The sequence below is a fragment of the Rhinolophus sinicus genome, chromosome 2, assembly GCF_057876585.1.
Source record: "Rhinolophus sinicus isolate RSI-liver-muscle chromosome 2, RSI-T2T, whole genome shotgun sequence".
Taxonomy (NCBI): Eukaryota; Metazoa; Chordata; class Mammalia; order Chiroptera; family Rhinolophidae; genus Rhinolophus; species Rhinolophus sinicus.
The window spans coordinates 12596569-12617384 of record NC_142502.1 but is presented as its reverse complement, the minus strand read 5'-3'; the positions used below and the strand labels follow the sequence as shown (position 1 = coordinate 12617384).

General features: G+C 36.3%; 1 protein-coding gene across 1 annotated transcript; it reads left to right on the top strand.

Moving 5' to 3' along the window:
* Positions 1–2149: 2149 nt before the first annotated feature.
* On the top strand, positions 2150–11094 carry LOC148758743 (VIP peptides-like). Its single transcript, XM_088794061.1, has 7 exons — positions 2150–2444; positions 4040–4145; positions 4921–5013; positions 6726–6830; positions 7587–7712; positions 8389–8460; positions 10373–11094. Exons 2-7 carry the CDS (start codon positions 4042–4044, stop codon positions 10389–10391), a joined length of 519 nt encoding a protein of 172 aa, XP_088650187.1. The 5' UTR covers positions 2150–2444; positions 4040–4041; the 3' UTR covers positions 10392–11094.
* The last annotated feature ends 9722 nt before the right edge of the window (positions 11095–20816 follow it).

Sequence of the window (20816 nt, the reverse complement as noted above, 5' to 3'; positions counted from 1 at the left end):
TACACAGTGGAATACTATACTGCCATAAGGGAAGATGAAATAATGCCATTTGTGACAACATGGATGGATCTTGAGAATATCATCAGTTCTTAATGGAAAAAAAGCTAAATGAAGAGCAGAAGACCTAGCTTTCAATATCATATTTGTAATTAACCACAAGCGTGACCTTGCAAGCATTACATCAACTTTCTGGACATTGGCTAACTTATCTGTACAAGAAGGTTCTTGGAGATTTGTTCTAACTGTGTGAACAAATGATGTTCTTATAAACATCACTTGACTGAAAAGTGTTAGGGAGAAAATAAGTTTTGCTAAAGATGGGGAAAATTATTGAAAGATATGTCAAAGTAAGAAAAAAGCAGATTTAAACAGAAAATTCACATTTGTATTTAACGAGTTTTATACTAAAGTATTCAGGATCAATTTAGAGTATTTTTTCCCTTGTTTGTTTTTCTGAAACCATCCATACTTTATCTGGTTAAAGGAACTTTGATTTGCGTCCATTTCCTTGATAGAAAACAAAGAAACACATTTCAAAAAAAGTTCTGTGAATTAAGACTTTGAACCTGCAGATGGTGCTATGATCTCATTTTCAAATTCAATTTTGCTTTCTAGTTTAAGTTCATAGGAAAGAATACAGTTCTTTAGTTTCTTTTTATCTGGTAATAAATTGAATTATTTCTCTTTAGTTTGGTCTTTTATTATTAAAATGAGAGAAACAGCCTTTACCATTGGAAAAATCTACTGTAGCTAGTTTTAGGGATTACTACAGGCCTCTTTACACCAAATAATAATCAACTTTTATGTCTTTTTTTTGGGGGGGGATTTCGCTTATTATTTAGCATTCATTTTTCTGTGCTCTCCACCAACTTACCTCACTGTTGCTGTTCTTAAGTAAAATTGCTTCGCTGAGAATTGGGTGGTGAAGAGCTAAGGCTAAAAAAATTCCATATGAGAAACATTCCAACTTCTAGTTTGTAATACTCTGGTAAAAAAAGATTTCCTGGAATTAAGCCACAGGAACTCTGGCTTAAGTCAGAGCTGTCAACTGGAAAACAAATTTCCAGATATTTTGAAATTTAATTCATTTAATTTTTCTTGTAATGGGATTAGAAAATATGACTAAACCTAGCAGGATATTCCTTTACTGGATCAGTCTGACTTTGAATGAATCAAATGGATACTAAGATTTTATTGTAGAAGAAAGGGGCTTTAGAGCTGTTGTCCCTTAAAGAACTTACAAACAGACATGTAAAAGAATACACACACTGGAAATTTGAAAACATAAAAGGAAAGATGGCATTTCGCTGTTGTCCATAGAGTTTTCCAAGTGGCTGCATTTGCCACTTAAACTCTGGATGAATGTATGCTAAGTAAACTACTTTGAGTTAAAAGCCCACGAATAGAAATTATTTATCCAAGCACATACTCTATAAATGCTTTCCAACTTGTTCTTTGCTATCACATGTCAAGTGATTGAGTTGTAAATCTTCAAAAGCTGCTGTGGAGTGTGTTCTGGAATGGGGGAGGAACAAAATCACTCTGCATAGTTCAAAGAAGGACTTATAACAATGATGGGTATAAGTTCTAAATAGGAATAAAATTTGAATCCCCTTGAGATAGACAGTGTGGTAATTTAGTTTTTAAATCATTTGAGATTGTGTCTGCAAAAGTGCATTGGAAATTGTGATTTTTCTATAGCAGTACTCCTATGTTTTACATCAGTGTGAATGTCATATGATATCCAACCATTTTTGAAACTCATAATGGGTTAGTTTCAACATAGAAGTATTTAATAACAGAAAGATGGAAAATTACTTCTAGATGCTTCTAAAATTAGGATAGAGCTCAAGAAAGATGACATGAATCAGGATCTACATGAACGGCATAAAAACAAAAACAGGAATTAGAAGAATTGATGCTTTGTAATTAATGAGAATTATACATTTCTACAGATCATGGACATAAGTATTTGTTGATTTCTGAATCTATTCATGAACGTAAAATTCTTATTTTCTGAAGGAAGCCCAGTGTCCTGGGTATAACATTATTCATTCTCCTGTATCATTATTGCTGATTAAAGATTAAAACATTTCACATGAAACTTAGTACCTTTTGTTATTTAAAGAAGAGAAACTCTCCTCTTTATCTGTTACATCGTAAGTCACTCACTATAAATATATAAATCAGATATAAGGACAATTGAACAAGAACCTCTAGTCCTATTCATCCTGGGGGAGCACAGCTGTGACGTATTTCAGAGAGCTTTGTGATTGCTCAGCCCTAAGCACAACCCTATAAAATGAAGGGCCTTGAAATGCTGGTCAGGGTAGAGTGCTAAGCAGCTGCTGGCAATAATACCAACCCTTAGCCAGGACGAGGTTCTGGTTCAGCTTTGAGGGCAGAGAACTGGTGGAACCAAAGACAAGCTTTCCGGTTGGCTGGTAAGTAGAGAAATGTCTCATGCCCACATGTGAAGGGGTTTCCTGAATTATTTGTGTTGGCAGATACTTTCCCTGCTTGCTCTTTTAGTCAATGCTGACTTTTTTTTTTTTTAAGTAATGCATTCAAGTGTATGTATTTTTTCTTTTTGCTTGAATATAAATTTTGACTGAAGTGATTCTTGGGTACATTTACTTTAGAAGTCTACACTCGTGGTATAAGTGCTGTTCTTTCTGACATTTGTTGTTTATATAAATCTATAGAACATTTATTTTTCACTTTAAGTTGAAATGCCATGATTTTTATAGACAGAGAAAGAGACCTTGAATTTTTAAGTTTATACCTATAAATTATTTGGAAATATAATGTGTATGTGGGTTAGATGTATAAAGTATATTCTATTTTAAATATATTTTACTTTTGGTGACAAAAATTATTTCAATGGTAATATGTGGGTCAGTGATTTCTTGGTATTGATTTTCACTACTAATTTAGTAAAATTGTTCAAACCCATATGTAAGGAAATAGGTTCCCAGTAACATCTACAATTAAAAGCAGAAAAATAAATGTATATAAAATACAATTTGTGTGCTAATAGACAAACCCCAGTTTTATATTATCAGATGCAAAACCTAGAGGAGAAGTACAATCCGTTTTTCGAAACTGTTAGAAAACGTACTAAACTTGAATGCGATGACTCTGCAATCAGGATATGTTCCATTGTATTCCTCCTAGTTCCATATGAATGTGGCATTCAGTATGTACTTGAGCCAACTATGTGCCTGGTGAGAGATCGGCAACTGTTGAAAAAATTCTTAATTTTTATTCAAGCACTTGTCACCAAGAGAAATCCACTTGATTTAAAAAGGAATCATACTGCCTTTAGCTGTTCTTATAAGATGAAATAAATCTTGCAAGTTATTCCCAAACTTGCAAGAAGCTTTAGAAACTTCTGCTAGACACTCAGGATTCCTGTGTATCTGCCCCGAAAAATTGAAAACACTTGTTTGTAAAGATGTATGTACCCGTAAGTTCATTGCAGCATTACTAATGGTGGCCAACACATAGAAAGATCTAACTATCTTTCAAGAGTTGATTGGATAAAGAAGTACTGGTACATATAAACAGTGGAATACTACTCTGCCATAAAAAATGATGAAATAGTGCCATTTTGGACAACATGGTTGGATCTTGAGAGTATCATGCTCAGTGAAAAGAGTCAAAGAGGAAAGGACCAGAACCATAAGATTTCACTCATATGTGGGACATAAAACAGAAGCAACAAATGGACAAGGAAAACAAGCAAAGTCATAGACGTAGGCAGCAGTATGTGGTTACCAGAGGCTAAAGGGCGTGGGGTGCGGATGAACATGGGGCAAGGGGTCAAATATATGGTGACAGACTGAGACTAGATTTTAGGTTGTGAGCACACAATTCAGTATAAGGGTGACATCTTAGAGAATTGGACACCTGAAACTTACATGATGCTATTAACCAATGTTACATCAATAAATTGAAAAAAAAAAGAAAAGAATTACCTGTCTGGAGACATTGTGGTTGAAAAATCTGATGTGACTCTCTCCCTTCTGCGGTGCAGAGATGGAAACCCGAAGGAAGCCCCAGCTCCTTGTGCACCTGACTCTTTTCAGCGTGCTCTTCTCACAAATGCTGGCTTGGCCTCTTTTCGAAGCACCTTTTCTGAAGTAAGTTCTCTTTCAATTCATTTGAACATTCCATGTTTATCTAAAAGACAATTTCCTTTCTGTTATATTGAACAACTCACTTTTTAAAATATTTGTATTATTTGTTTAAATATCTGGTTGATATGTTATGTAAATTTTCCCCATCATGTCAAGATGATTGTTAATACATACGATTAGAAACCTGAAGGCTCACAAAATTCATTGAACCTGCATAACTATTCAAAGATGGATTCTTTGGAATTGATCAATACAAAGAAATGTATAACACCAAGTTGAATTTTGAGGTAAATTTTAGAAATTTAGAGAAATAAAAGCAGTTAATATCCAGCTCTCAAGAAATGTTTGAGCCAAATGATACTAAACATCAAGAAATATGCAAATTGCTTGCAGTTTTCATATGGAATAGTAAAAATGCTTCAAAGTTTCTATATAAAATCTTTCTTCTTATAGGATTTAACTTTGCAAAGCGAAGACATCATGGAGGACATGTATTTGCTGAATGCTCAGATAGGGTTGAACTGTGTAGCTCTTATGCCTAGGACACACAGCTTGTAAAAGTTGTATGACATCTATATTAAGGAATAAACCAAAATTTTACTATTAATACTCTCATAAGCCATAGAAGCCATTGTCAATTATTCTATCCACATTTTTTAATGGGTGGTACTTCACAAGATTTTGAGTGTCTATTTCAAATGATTGTAAAATCAGATGTCTTCTGAGAAAGGGATGTGTTCTACTTCTATTGTCTTTTAATTAACATGTTGGGTTACAGCACACCATTTGAAGGAGCAATTGATCGTAATGAAGCTTTACTAACACTAAGAAAAACTGACATCTTGCCAAATACTTTTGCTGGAAATGACAGGTGAGTTCATTTTATTGAGTTTTACTTTAAAAAATGTATCTCTGAAGTATAAATTTTTATTTTTGTGTCTCCATGAAGCTATTCCTACAGCATAACACTGCAGGTTTCCACGTGTCATGGCTTCCTCCAGCCTGACTTACTGCAGCTCTTGCAGCTATCCATGATGTTCATGTGCAGAGGTAGCAACAGGCCAGGATGAGCCATCACTCATTACATTCTGTTGCACAAATTGTCAATATCAAAAATTGTACTAATTCAGGCCGGCCCGGTGACTCAGGCGGTTAGAGCTCCATGCTCCTAACTCTGAAGGCTCCTGGTTCGATTCCCACATGGGCCAGTGGGCTCAACCACAAGGTTTTCCGTTCAACTCCTTGCAAGGGATGGTGGGTAGCGCTCCCTGCAACTAAAATTGAAAACGGCACCTTGAGCTGAGCTGTGGCTGAGCTCACTGATGGCTCAGTTGGTTGGAGCGCGTCCTCTCAACCGCAAGGTTGCCGGTTCGACTCCCACAAGGGATGGTGGGCTGCGCCCCCTGCAACTAGAAAACGGCAACTGGACCTCGAGCTGAACTGCACCCTCCACAACTAAGATTGAAAAGACAACAACTTGACCTGGAAAAAAGGCCTGAAAATACACACTGTTCCTCAATAAAGTCCTGTTCCCCTTCCCCAATTAAAAAAAAAAAAAAATTGTACTAATTCTAGTAAAACTTCAATATTTAGGATTCCATGATACAGGAAGTTCTAAGGCAAGAGTTTATCTCTATGTAAAGAAAAGATGCCTAATAATAAACGCTACTCACTCAGAGAAACACTTGTGAAAAGCAGCATTTAACAGGAGACAGAGAAGGTCTATACTGAAGACAAAAAATTAAAGCTTCCTCATTAGGGCTGAAAAGAAGGTTGATAGATCCTAAGATCCTCTCCAATTTAAGAGATTTTATTTCCAAATAGTTTTTGAGAAGAAAAGACAAAAGTCATTAGAGTGTTTGTGCTAAAATCAGGATAGTTTTTTCTTATATGTCCTTATTTAGGGTACATGAATAAAGGGTTAGGAATCAATCAATCAATCAAAGATTAAAAATAGGAAATAATTTAATTATTTTCCATTTATTTTTTTTACTTTTTTATTAGTTTCAGGTGTACAATACAATGTAATAGTTAAACATTTATTATTTATATCCCTCACTCAGTGATAACCCCCCACCACCCATCTACTACCCCTCTGAGATCGCACACAGCCGTTACGTTTCCACTGCCTCTATTCCTAGTGCTGTACTTCACTTCTTCTAAATATATATATGTATATAAAATTGTAGTTGACATTCATTATTCTTCAGCTTCAGCTTCAGGTGTATAGTGCATGATCAGGCAAGAACTAATTTAAACATGTTCTATTTCTCACACCAATATATATCAGAGAAGGTTTACTTTGAAAGATTCTATCAATGAGCTTTTACAATGAGGTATAACTCTAAAAAAGCTTATTACTTTAATTCTTCAACATTTTGGGACAGAAATATGGAAAATGTTTTGATATAAATCACTAAAAAATCTATTTTTTTAGGATTTTAAGAAATCCTTCTGGACTTAAGTTTTCACAAGAAACTTTCATAATAAGCTGGTGGTTAGTTTCTCTCTTATTCATTGAGCCAAAACAATATGGAGAAAAACCTTTTTAAAATAATGGTTATACTTTCTTCCTTATTTTAGGAATGCCAGACACACTGAAGAAATTTTAACCAGTGACTATAAAAGACTCTTGGGACAACTTCCTGCCAAAAGAAACGCTGAATCCATTATTGCAAAAGGAGATAGGTAAAGAGAATTTATTATTTTTTCCAAACATGTTATGATTGTTTAATCAGCAAATTATATTTGCACTGATCACACTTTATTTCCTTTGTTCCAAATTGATAACTCTTGATAATATTCAATTTAGGTAAAAATTAATGCATATTCTTCAATGAAATATACAAGGCCCATGAATAATAAAATCAGGCTTTCTAGTAATATCATACTCACTGGTTCAGACAAACTTATTTTTGTAAAGAGCAATGATTTGTGAATCCTGCAATCAAATTGAAGTAGACACAGTAAAAATAAGACATAGTATAAACTGAAGCAAATTTTAGGGTTAACCATAGTACTTGTTTTTTAAATTCTTGCTCAAACCAAGCTTTGGAAGATTCTCTTTCACTGGAAATAGCTGAATATTTACTAGATACAATTTAGGAGAAAAGCTTTTTTTAAAAGCACTTATTTTTAAAGAAATTTCCTCCTAATGGCAGAAAAGAACTTCAAATATTCACCCATTTCTAATATTTTATTAAGTATGTGATCATTTACTACAGAATGTGATTTAACACATTCCCAGAGAATGCCAAAATGTGTTGGATTATTCCTGGTTCCTCTATTTTTAGGTTTAGGTATATTTTCTTTTAGAATTGTTGTGAAAGAAAATGAGTTCGGTGTTGGAATTCCTTTTTATCTGACACCAAAATATTTGGAACTTTGTTATATTTACCGTTTCTTGTTCAAACTCACTGATTTCTGTTTTCTCACATTTCACAGCGATAACATCTCAGAGGACAAAGTTACAACCAAACGTCACGCAGATGATACGTTCACTGACCGAATTGAACTTATTGAAAAGCAAAAGGCTCTGAGGCCACTCTTGGAGAACATTCGTCGTGCTAGGTAAAAAAAGAGACAACTTGGTAAAACGAGAAATTATAAATAACTTTCAAAATAGAAGCTACATAATGGACACTTATCTATCTCTCTGCCTCACTATCTATCTACACTCTGTGAGCGGTAATTTTCAACCTTGGCTGCCTTTAGACTCCCTGGAGAATTGTTAAAATACTGATGTCTGGCCAGGAAATTAGTGCCTCTAGTGGTATGGTTCCAGGCGTTGGTATTTTCTAGGGCTCCCCAGCTGATTCTACTGTGACTTTAGAGTTAAAAATTATGAGTGTAGAGGTATCTAGTCTGAATTTGGAAACAGGTTTTGTCAAAAGTGCTGACATTTAAACATAGATATTGGAGAACAATAACAGGAAGTGGGGTGATCTCTCTTTTTATTCCAATTATTTTTGTTTAGATGATGAGTAATAAGCACAATCCTGGATGGGTGAGTTCAGACAAGATGACTGTCTTCCCCCCACCCCCAATTATAATTGTGTCGAACTGTTGTAGCTACTTTAAAGCTGAAGAACAATTGATAGATAAAAGCTAACCTCAAAGATCAATATTTAGCCCCCAGAGCACTTGACAGAGCACAGATAATAACATAGGTCACACATTATATCTTCTTTAGATGCTTTGTCTTCTAAGAGCCTTAACATGCACAATGTCTCTTTCTGGTTGGCAGGAATGAGCCAGACTATTCAGAAATGCACAGAAAGATAAATGGAAGAAAGATACATGGAAAAACTCCCCAGGGGTGGGTATATGTGTGTGTTCGTATTTTATTCTTACAGCAATCATTCAGTTATGTTAAGTAGGGAAGAGTCACTTAGGAAGAAATACTAGAGTTCTCACAATGAGACCTCATGTGAGAAGGATACTTCTGCCTGAAGAGAACCCCAAGCCAGTAGACAGCTTAAAAGGATTCATGCAGGCTGGTGATCACCTAAGAGAGAAAGCTAAGAAGGAGGAAACAGTTTGGTTTTGTTGAGTTTGCATGGATGTATTCCTATCCTTCTGTCAAGTTATAACTCAGAAGACACTGACTCACATTAATGAGAAACCCTGGCTTTCTTTGGGGAATCCAGCCATGCTGTTTTTATTATTGAAGATTTAGTCCCACAATTGACTGCTAGCACCTCACTGAAGTACAGGAAATATGACCAAATTACAGTATGACTCATTATTGTGAAAACACAAAGGTACTCTGGGTCTAATTGTATTCCTGAAATATGGTAAACTTCCTGCAGAAAAGTCCAATTTAGGTTTCACCTATAAAGTGAATGAAGGTACTATGACTCCAATAGCAGTTATTGTAAAATGTGTTTTGAGAAGAGACAATGCAATCAGTTTTTTTTTTCCCCCCATTTCTTAATTGATAAACTTGTTATCACAGTGATTTTAAGAGGTACAGCCAGAGGGTAAGGGGGGTGGGAGGTGGGGGGTGGGAGATGAGGGTAAGGGGGATCGAATATATGGTGACGGAAGGAGAACTGACTCTGGGTGGTGAACACACAATGGGATTTATAGATGATGTAATACAGAATTGTACACCTGAAATCTATGTAATTTTACTAACAATTGTCACCCCAATAAATTTAATTTAAAAAAAAAAAAAGAGGTACAGGAATACAAGACATAATTCTAACCTGACCTGCTTTAAGGTTGACATTAGCCCATAAAAAAGGTTCACGAGACTTTGCAAGTGCTTAGTCATCACTGTATCAGAGGTTGGCAACACTTTTCTTTAAAGGCTATGCAGTAAATATTTTTGGCTTTGTGGCCTATACAGTTTCCATTACAACTACAGAGCTCTTCTGTAACAGCGTGAGAGCTGCCAAAGATAGTACATAAAATGAAAGGGAATGGGTGGGTTATATAAAAATTTTATTTGTAAAACATGAAGGTAGGCAGGACTCCAACTAGGTCTGACTTGGTCAAAGAGATTAAACTGCATGAGCTGAGACTGAAGACAATTAATGGTCTTTCTTCAGTTCCTGGAGCAAATATCTCAGGTTTTCATGAGAGTGCTCAAGAGTGGACAGGGTGTCTGGAAAGACACCTGCACCATTGGTTGCTTCTGTCCACTGATTACTCAATCACCTCTAACAGAGATACAAGGTCAGGGGCTCTGTACCCCCCCACTCATTATTATAAAAGTATATTCAGACAAACAAGTACCTTTGCTCAAAACAAAAAAAGTTAATCTCACATAGCTTCTTGAAAAACTGTTTATAAGAAGAAATCTTCTCCATTAAGTTAAGAAATACAATACATACTAAAATATAAAGGAGGATACATCACTCAATTTTTCTAAAGTTATTTCATCATTTATGAGATTGCATCCTCCATTGTTTCTGTTTCTTTCTGAATGGGTAGCATTGGAGAAATTATTTTGACAGAAAAACTTGTGGGTCAACTATTTGTGAAAAGTACAAATGGGTAACTATTAATGAGTAACCTTAGAGTCCCTTCACATTGCAGTTCCATTTGTGACAAACACTCTTTTTGAAGACACCTTTTTGATAACACAGAATACAATCTCCTGTCACAGGCTATTGACAAGGGGCAAAGAGAAACTGGTGTGTATCAACTGAGTGGAGAATGAATGAAACTAATATGCTAAAAAAAATATTTTTATACTTACATACCAATTCTTTCTTTTTCAGAATTTTTGAAGAAAAATGATTAGGTGAAGTAATGATACTTTGATTTCTACCTAAGTAATTCAAGAAATGCCTTCAAATCATAACAAATAAAGTGCTGTATGTTTCATGTTGTGCCTCATTTTATTCCAAGGTGATAACTGTTGCTTACATTGGAAATATTATTTAAGAGTTCTTAAAATTGCCTTTAACTCATGAAAATCCTGGGATTCCAGAGACTGTGTATCTTTTCTAACAAAGATGTACTTAATGACAAGTGAACACCAAGTTAATTCCAATTATACGAGGCTTTATAGAAGGGTAGTCATAGAGAAACATTGATGTGTTTATTTATAAAGTGTACTTAACTATTCATAAGAGTGGAGCACATAATCAGTGTCTCCAAATTTGAATATTAAGCAGATGGAACGCTGTGTTAAATGAACCTCAAATTGTCTAAGAAAATATAAAAAAAACAAAAATTATTTCTTCAAAAAAGAGTTTCAAAAATGTTATGCATTCCCCTATTAGCAGGCAAACTTTCTTTTGAATGGGATTAACAGTCTCTCAAATTTGGATCTCTAACTGCCAAAGGCTCTCTTCTGATGTAGTGTTGCAATGAAAGAGAATGGCCTCTGCTTCTGACACTGGACATTTCTTTCATGATATGTTAAGAATGTGTAGAATGTAAACTCCTTGGAGCATTTGTTTTTCAGTAATATTTTGTGTTTTGCCATAATCAGCCAAAGAATGCTTTCAAATTACCATCAATGAAGGTCTATTTGGAGACACAACTGTTTTCCTAAAATGACTCCATGAAATTATATGTAGAAAATAAAGACCTTTGATTGTCATTGCACACACTTTCTAATGTATCATTAATTTAAAGGCTATGAAGGTACCTTGTTTTAGCACTAAAGGTGTAGGCACTAGATAGTTTTTATAATATGTAAAGTAGGACTATTTGAATGTTTTATTATGTGCTCATTCTAAAAAACAGAGACTTACATGAGAGAGAAATTCCTCTCTCAAACTGGGCAAAAGATAAAATGTCAAGGGATAGTATGATGGTTCAGTTCCATGAAGTCCTCAGAAATCTAAACCCCTTGCAGGTCACCTATCATCTCCTAGCACACGGCCCTTCTCCTCATGATCCAAAGTTGCAGCTGGAGTTCCAGCCATCATATCTGCATTTTTGGAGCAGGTGGAAGAAGAGACAGGGAAAAAAAGATAAAAAGAAAAAAGAAAGGAAGGAGTACATGGCTGATGTACCGTTTGGCTGATTGTCTCATCCTGCGCGATGAGAGTTGTGGGGAGCGAGGAGGGCAGCGCAGGGTTAAGAAAAGGCAGTAGCCATGAATAGAGTTTAAGCTGGGCTAAGCTATGTGCAGCCTCAAGGACTGAGCACAGGCCAGCACTAGCTTTTATTAGTTAGGTGGGGAAGTAAAGGAGATAAAGCTTGTCAATCTCAAGATCTGTGAATCCCACACATCATAATAGGAAACTGATCCAAGCCAATCACACTTGCCTGCAGGCAGCTGAACCATAAGTCTCAGGATGTGTGTACTTCCCCAAGGGACAAAACCTACATGCATATGAATAGATGGAGAGCACATCATTGAATCTCTTCCCTTGCAGGTTTTGGGAAGGAATGTAGCCACAGAGGCTGAGGTTTTCCTTAGCCTGGGGAAGGTGGGGGGTCTGTGCCCACCTCTATGAACCCCTTGAATTCTCCTGTTGGTCCCACTTGACTGCGCCTGGCTTAAGATGTTCCCCACCATGGGGAATCTTATTCTTCATTGGCTGACCAGCCATCTTTCTATGGCCAAACGGGGAGACATAAGGTATAAGCACAAAAGGGAAGCAAAGACCCTGAAAGGATCCGTCTCACAGACTCTCCTTTCTTTGGGGGCAGCAGGTACAAGGAGACAGATGGATAGGCTGCTGCATGGCAACACCTGATATCTTATGGTAACATCCCCTTGAGGAGAACATAGTCTTATGGTGACAGTCATTTGCAAAGGAGGCCAGGGAATCTTTTGTTTAGTGTTTGTTTTATGTGCCCTGACAAAAATGGTGGTTCTATTAATATAAAACCAGCGAAACATATTTTTATGTGGGGGTGTTTTCTTTTCAGAGCTCAAGCTATGCATCTTGAATTCTTACAAAGAAAGCTTAAAGAAATGATAGAGTAGTGGGAGTCAGAAAGAGCCCAACCATTAACGAAGAATCAATATCATCACAAAGCAAAGCATTGCTTCTTTCCTTTTCTACAATTAGAAAAGATGTCTACTTAAGGAGAGTAGAACTACAAGTAATTGCAAAGTGGTGTACACATGTTGAGGTGAAGTAGACTAATAGTTTTTTAAATACCTGATTTACAAAATATTAAACATTTAAGTGACTTTTCTATACAAAGCGTTGCAGTGAAAATAGAAAACCTCCAGACGTAATTTACACAAAGGGAATTTATAAAGATCCAATGGGGGCATAGCAGTAGTGCAATTTGATTGTCCATCTAAACAACTTTATCTGATTGTATTAATGTAAATGCTTTTCAACTTCTTTCCTATACTTTCAAGAACTGTATATTGAATGCCTCTGATGTGCCATGTAGATATCTGAGAGTTGGGTTCTGGGCAGAGGGAACAGCAAGTCCCGGCAAGGAATGGTCCTGGTGTATCTAGACAGCAAGGAGGGCAGTGCGGCCGGAGCCGTGTGCACTGGAAAGGGCTGAGCAGGAGATGAGGTGAGAGACGTCACCAAGGGCCAGACCTGTGGGGCCTCACAGGCTATGGAAGGACTTGAGGCCTGAGATGAGGAGATGGTACAGAGTTTGGGACAGGCTGTGACATTATCTGAATTCTATTATATAGGGTCATTCAGGCTGCTACATTGGGAATAGGGTGAAAGCCTGGAGGGGTGCTAGGGATGGAAACACGGACAGAAACGAGGAGCCTACTGCCACGAATCAGGTGAAACACGACGGTGGCTACCAGGGCACAGACAGTGCAGGTGGGGAGCAGTAGAGTCTGAATACGTCTTGAGACATAATTTGCTTATAGATTGAGGATATGAAAGAGCAAGGTCCAGAATGTTTCCAGGTAAATCACCTGAGCAACTTGAAGGATGAACACGATGGGAGGAAGGAGCTTCCACCACAAGATGAGGAGTTCAGATTTGGAGATTTCTAAGCCAATGCTGAATAGGGTTGGAGACACAACTGAGGAGTCCTGAGGAGATGCTGTGTTGAAGACACAGTTGGGAGACTTCAGTATAAAATGAGATTTAAAGGTACAATCATTAAATTACCAAAGGACCAATTGTAGCTGACAAAGCATCTCAACACTTGATCCCTGGGTAGGTTCATTCACTCGGCTGCCACAACAAAGGACCACAGAATGGGGGCTTAAACATCAGAAGTTATTTTCTCTCAGTTCGGAAGTAGATGTCCAAAATCCATGTTCTACCCTTCTGACGACTGAGAAAAACTATCTGACCCATGCCACTCCCTGGCTTCTGGTACTTTGCTGGGAATTCTTGACCTGTGGAAGCATCACTACGCTCTGCCTTAAACTTCACATGTTGTTGTCCCTGTTGGCGTGAGTTTGCATGTATGTATGTGTGTGTGTCTCCAATTTCCCCTTTTCAGGAGGAAACCTGGCATAATGGATCAGGGCCCATGCTAATGACCATATCTACTCGGTTTCCTCTGTAAAAAATCACCTATCTCTAAATAAGGCCACATTCTGAGGTACTCGGTTTTAGCAGTTCACCAATTCAATTTGGGGGGACACAGTTCAGCCCATCACTCTGAGGTTCTTCATCGTTAATAGGCTGGGATATTAAGCAAAAATGGGGTAAAATAAATGAAACAAAGAGCAAGTGAAAGGATAGAAATAAGAAAGTGTGCAGTTTTGTAATACAAGTAAAAAAAGTGTTCCAAGGAAGACGTCTTCGTTCACAAATTTATATGCTGCTGCTGTGAAAAGTAAAAATCACATACTGGTTTTGTAAACAAGTATTTATAAGGAAACTACTATGTGCTCAGCACTGTTCTATATTCTGGTGATACAACACTGAACAAAACACATGCAAAATTCTGTCTGCATAGAGCTTACATTGCATTGAAGGAAACGGATGAGAAGAAAATAGTCACGGAAAATACATATTCTGTTGGAAAATAATGAGTTCTGAGGACAGAAATTATTGCACAGAAAGAAGGTATTAAGTGTTAAAAAACAAAAGGTTTCAAATTTAAGATGGAGGTCCAAGAGTAGGCCTCACCATAAGGTGTACTTGAAAACAAAAGCCCAGAAAGAATGACCTTCGAGTATCCATGGGAAGATCATTCTAGACAGAAGGAATTCCACATGCAAAAACCCTGAGCTTGGGGCTTACCTAATATTATAAGGAACAGAGAGGAGGTCAATTTGACTGAATGGAAAATTATTAAAGTACGTTGTAAGAGAGTAGTTTTAAGGAACGGGACTGCATGTTAAATCACAGGTCATAGCAAAGCTTTGCTTCTCTTTGCGAATGAGATGGGAAGGCATCGTTACAATGGCTCCCTCCCAGCACAGCCTAAAAAGAAAACGACCACCAATAACTGTCTACAGACAGTGACCTCAGACATTCTAGTTTCTCTTTTCTCTGTTTTCTTTTCCTTCTTTCCTCCTTTCCTTCCTTTTTTTTCTTCTTTCGTTTATAAATTTTCCAAACAGACCAAAGTTAATGGTTGCAGGTTCTATTAGAAATATTGAATATGAGTGAACAATCAAGGATCTCCAGGTATTTGAGGAAAACTTGAAGAAAGGGCCAACTTTAAAAAAAAAAAGAATATGGCTGAAAAAGAAATGGCAAAGAATAAAAACAAAGTCTTAAAGATAATCTGAAAATATTGCATAAGTAAAACACGGATTTGATGCAGGAACAGTAAAGAAAATGCTCTTAGACTGTAAAATTGCCTAAGTGAAAATAAAATTTAACAGAAGTGTTGTATTAAAATCAAACAAATTACGTACAGTATTAGAGATAATTTAAAAATAAAAAATGAGTCACGGCTAATCAAAACAAGAAGACTTCTATCTGATAAACAGAAGTTTGAGAGTAAGAGAAAGGAGAACCTCAATGGGAGAACATAATCAAAGAAATATCAGAAAAGTCATTTTTACTTTTCCTACATTATACTTCTTGTGAGATCTGGCTACATGCCTATTTCAGTCCTCAATAAATGCATATTCTACAGCATCTGAACTGTTCTAGAATATCTAATTATTAATAATTTGTTGAATTTGTCAGTTTGAGACCATATTCTCTTGTGAAAGGCACAACATGCTCCTTGATAATCAGTTACTAACATGGCAAATTAACTCTCAAAATGTTTCCTGATAGCCTAACCAATTTTATATTTACAGCTTTTGGGGGTGATAAATTCCAATACTTAGTTTTGTAACATCTTTGTAAGAATTAAATTGAATCTATCCAATCTAATATGCAGTTACATATTTTCTTCTGTGTTTATGTAAGTAACAACTATATATTAACATATATTGTCTTAATATTAAATGAACACACACCACACTGTTTCTGGTTTTCAGATACAGAAACTCTATTCTACAGGCTATCTCAAAGATAAGAGACGGACAATTCTATAATAATATCTGTGAATTCCTGAGCCCTTGTAGCCACACATTTTAGTAGATATAGATTTTAGAAAACTACACTCCAATTATGTATTTGCCTATTCTTGTTTCAGGCTCCATCTCTAATGGTATCTTGTCTGGTTAACTGAGAGCAGGTGCACTTGTTTGAAAGGACAGAGAGGGGAAAAGACACATGAAAAGAATCTGTCTTTTCATAATCCTCTTTTGACAGCTTTCTCTCCTCCATTATTAGAGAGAAAACATTTCCTTGTTGCTTCTCTTTTGCCTCATGTAATGTAAGTCTCCAGCCAGACGAGTCTCCTTTCATACTTTAACTTTTCTCATTTTGCCCCACACAATGTGCTTTTTTTTTCTCTCTCTCTTTCTTCGACACTCGCTCTGGTTTCATAATTTTGCTTCTTTCTCTTGGGTTCTTCTGTTGCCTATAGACTTGGGCAACACACCAGGGCATATCTCTCTGCTTCTTGTCTTACCCACGTTAATCTCATTTGTTCCAGTGACAGAAAATTCATATATGCGTTTATTTCCCAAGATTTCTTTTTTGTCTCTTTGATTTTCTTTCCGTTAGGCCTTCGACACACAGGTCAAACTTTTTAAGCTATATTTCTTAATTGACATTTTAATTACATTTATGGTAACAAAACCTAGACTCTTTGAGCTATAAGTTCCCATTGCATATATTGTAACTTAACTTCTAAGGAAATACATGTGCCATTACTCGCAGTTTACAAGGTCTGACAATTAAGGTCGTGAACTCATCCTGGAAAAGTGCTACACAGCTCATTGCTGAATATCACTATGTTCACCTTCAAAGTACTCCCCTTGGGAAGCTGTGCCCCGACACCAGCACCTAGTCTGGACTTTAAAGCAATTTTGGAGCTCTTTTTCTGGAATGGGCTCAGATCTGATGTCGAACTACCCTTGATGTCCTGAATGTCATCAAAATGGTTTCCGCTCAATATTTCCTTTATCTTCGGGTAAAGAAACAAGTCATTGGAAGTCAGATCAGGTGAGTAAGGAGGGAGTTCCAATACAGTTACTTGTGTACTGTCTATAAAATCTCTCACATACAGTGTCACATGAGCTGGTGCATTGTCATGATGAAAAGGATCCTTTGGGACCATTTTTGCACACAGCTTTCTCATGTCAAGATTTTCAGTTAAGATTTTCCTAACTGTTTCTCCATGGATGTTTCCTTGGTCTGCTATGTTTATCACAATCACCCGATGGTTTTGAAGCACAATTCCAAGAACTTTTGCAATGTTTTCATCAGTTCTGCCTGTTACTGGGCATCCTAACCTGTCTTCATCAGTGATGTATGCTCTCCCCTTAGAAAACCATTTAATCCATTTGTACACTGTCATTTTCTTCATGGAGTTATTCCCATAAACTTGGACTTACATGTTCCTGATTTCACTTCTACTCTTGCCAAGTTTAACAATAAATTTAACGTTTGTTCTTTGCTCTAATTCAAGCTCAGAAGTTCTCACAATGGCACACAAAGCACATAACAATAATGAACATCACTCAGCAAGACACCACCACCCATAAATACAAACAGCTGTGAGACATTGATATGCCAACGTTATGAAACCTGACCAAGTGGTTTGTACAGTGCTGCCAATGCAAGGGCATGCTGACAAGTACAAGAATTTGTGTCAGACGTCGTATACTCCACAGACATTTTCTTCTTACCTAAATATACAGATAAAGAAACTTCAGTCATATTCTTGTAAAGTTGAGTAGAGATGAATGAGATACAGGTTTTGAGCAGCAGGCATGTGTCAAAAACGAGAATTTATCAAAGAAGGGTAAGCCTGAAATTGTGTGCATGTTGTGAAGAGTAATGGAATAGAACTGAGAAGATTCCCATTTCCACTTTATGTAGCTAATTAGAGGAGTGTTAACTTGAAAATATACCTTCAGAGTTAAAGCAAAATGGTCAATTATAATTGATAGCATAAGCTGGTTCCATGCAGGGGCAATTATAGTAATGCTATTTTAAAACATTAAGATGAAACACTATAATTTAAAAAAATGAAAAATAAACATTTTATTTCTTAAATTGTTTGTGTTTTACCAAATTGTGGGATGTGACTGCCAAGTTGTTTCTAACTAGAAAAATATTTGGAAACTGAATAACAATATGACAAGTTTGTGTTGATATAATCTTTTCTGGATCATATTAATTCAGAGCATTGTAGGTGTAAATGTAAATTCCACTTTTTGAGAAGGTTCACACTTTCTGTGGGGTGTGTGTGTGTGTGTGTTGTGTATCTGTGGTGTTTCAGAAATAGTGGTTATATTTTGAAAATTAACCCCTTTCAGATATATAGTTTGCAAAATTTTCTCTTCTTCTGAGTACACATTTTAGCTAAAAGGTTAAAATTTAAAGTTAAGGATAAAAATGTAGAAACTTTGTTCTTAATTCCAGTGAAGGCTTTGGGTTTTTTGGTGTAATCCTAGTTAATGTGCTTTTGCAAGCAAAGGTCAGTTCCAGAAAATATAATGATAGATGACAAAGCTGTGCTTGAGTGATTGAAAGGTAGTATCCCTGTGTTCTGCAGGAATCAGGAGACTGGCCGAATGTAAAGATAACAGGAAGGAAGAACCTCAGGCTCCAAGAAGTCTACACTCACAGGAGATGCCTTCTTAGATGCCAAGGCAACTCAGAAGTGACTCAGGAATCCTGGGGACCTGCCCTCCACCTCAAATCTCTCACTTCCCCTATCAGATTTAGAATCAATAGCTCTCCCTTTGCACGTGAATTTGCCCTTCGAACCCCTTAAACCCCATATCTTTCCTGTTTTGGGAAGACTGGATTTGATTTTTCCTCCTTTCTCCTCATTTTGATGACTCCGGAACTCAACTCTTTTCTTTGTTGCATACCCCTTGCTTCAGTTTTGGTTTTGTTGTTTGCTGGGAATATAAACTTGGATTTGGTTACAATTCTATAGGTTGCTTTTCTATCTGTTAATCTGAAAAAGCTTTTTAGTTTGATGGAGTCCCACTTCTCTATTAATGCTTTTGATGCCTGTGATTTTTGTGTTATATTCGGAAAATCATTGCCATCTCATGTCAAGAAGGTCTTCCCCTATATAATCTTCCTGGGATTTTACACTTCGAAGACTTATTTAAGTCTATAATCCATTTTGAGCAGATTTTTTGTATGGTGTAAATAGGTATTCCAATATCATTTCTAAACTTTGCATGTGGATATTCAATTTTCCCAACACCATTAGTTCAAGAGATGATCTGTTGCCATAGTTACCTTTTTCAATCATCACTTAACTGCGTACTTATTATTTGTGGGATCTCTATTTTTTTCTATTGGTCTATTGATCTATCTTTATGCTAGTACCATTCTGTTTTAATTACTGTAACTTTGTAATTTATTTTGAAATCAGGGCGTGTAATGACTCCAGCTTTGTTGTTTTATAAGATCACTTTGGCTTTATTGGTCTTTCGTGGTTCTACATGAATTTTAAGATTTTTTTCTATTTTTGCAAAATGTGAAACTTCTGCCACTCATTATCAAAAATTCTCAAATAGCCCAAGATTAAAATAATTGGTGCTTGTGATATTCAGTTTAATTAATGAGCTTGAGAAGACATATGGCTTGGATGTTACACCTTATCATCTCTAGAAGAGAATTGAAAGTAGAATAAAGAAAAATATTAATGCACAATTGTAGCATTAGAAAAAAAAAGGTGATTGAACTAATCATTATAAAAGAAAAATAAATGAACATAGTAAAATCAATGCTCAAAATTATGAAAAAGAAGGTTTAAATAAAGAGACAACCAACTGAATGGGAGAAGATTTTTGCAAACAGTACCTCTGATAAGGGACTACTATCCAAAATATACTATGAACTCATACAACTCAACAAAAAAACAAAGAAACAACCCAATGGAAAAATGGGCAGAGGACCTGTAGAGAAATTTCTCCAAAGAGGACATACAAATGGCAAATACACATATGAAAAAATGCTCAACATCACTAATCATCAAAGAAATGCAAATAAAAACCACAATGAGGTATAACCTCACCCCAGTTAGAATGGTAATCATCAACATGACAAATACGTTTATTGCAGTGCTATTCACAACAGCCAAGATATATAAACAACTGAAATACCCATTGATACATGATTGGTAAAGAAATTGTGGTACACTTATTCAATGGAGTATTACTCGGCCATAAAGAAGAATGAAGTATTACCATTTGCAATGACTTGGATGGACCTAGAGAATATTATGCTAAATGAAATAAGTCTGACAGAGAAAGATAAATACTATATGTTCTCACTTTATGTGGAATATAAAGAACAGAAGGAGTGAACACACAAACCAGAAATAGACTCATAGATATAGGGGAAAAAACCTGAGGGTTGCTAAATCGGGGGTGAGGGGGTGGGGATGGCTGGAGAACATAAAGGGATCTAAAGTTCAAAATAGTAATCACAGTACAGGCATGGGGATACGAAAGACAGTTTGGGGAATATAATCAATAATATTGTAAAAATTTGTAGGGGGTCCGATGGGCATTTGTCTTATTAGGGAGACCACTTCATGGAGTGTGTAGATGTCTGAGCACTGCACTGCATACCTGAAGCTGAAGCTTAATAACAAGGGGTATCATCTATAATTAAATACACACACACACACACAGAGGGTGCCAAAAAATGTATAGACATATGAAGAAAGGACAAAAAACCTGTACTAAAATTGTAATATTCATATTATATACCGATAGCAAAAGATGAATAGAAGTTATGTGTATACCTTTTTTTGGCACCC

Coding starts and splice junctions, on each gene's coding strand:
- LOC148758743 (XM_088794061.1), top strand. CDS start 4,042: ATGGAAACCCGAAGGAAGCCCCAGCTCCTTGTGCACCTGACTCTTTTC. Junction 4,146..4,920: donor TTCGAAGCACCTTTTCTGAA/GTAAGTTCTCTT, acceptor GTTGGGTTACAG/CACACCATTTGAAGGAGCAA. Junction 6,831..7,586: donor ATTATTGCAAAAGGAGATAG/GTAAAGAGAATT, acceptor CACATTTCACAG/CGATAACATCTCAGAGGACA.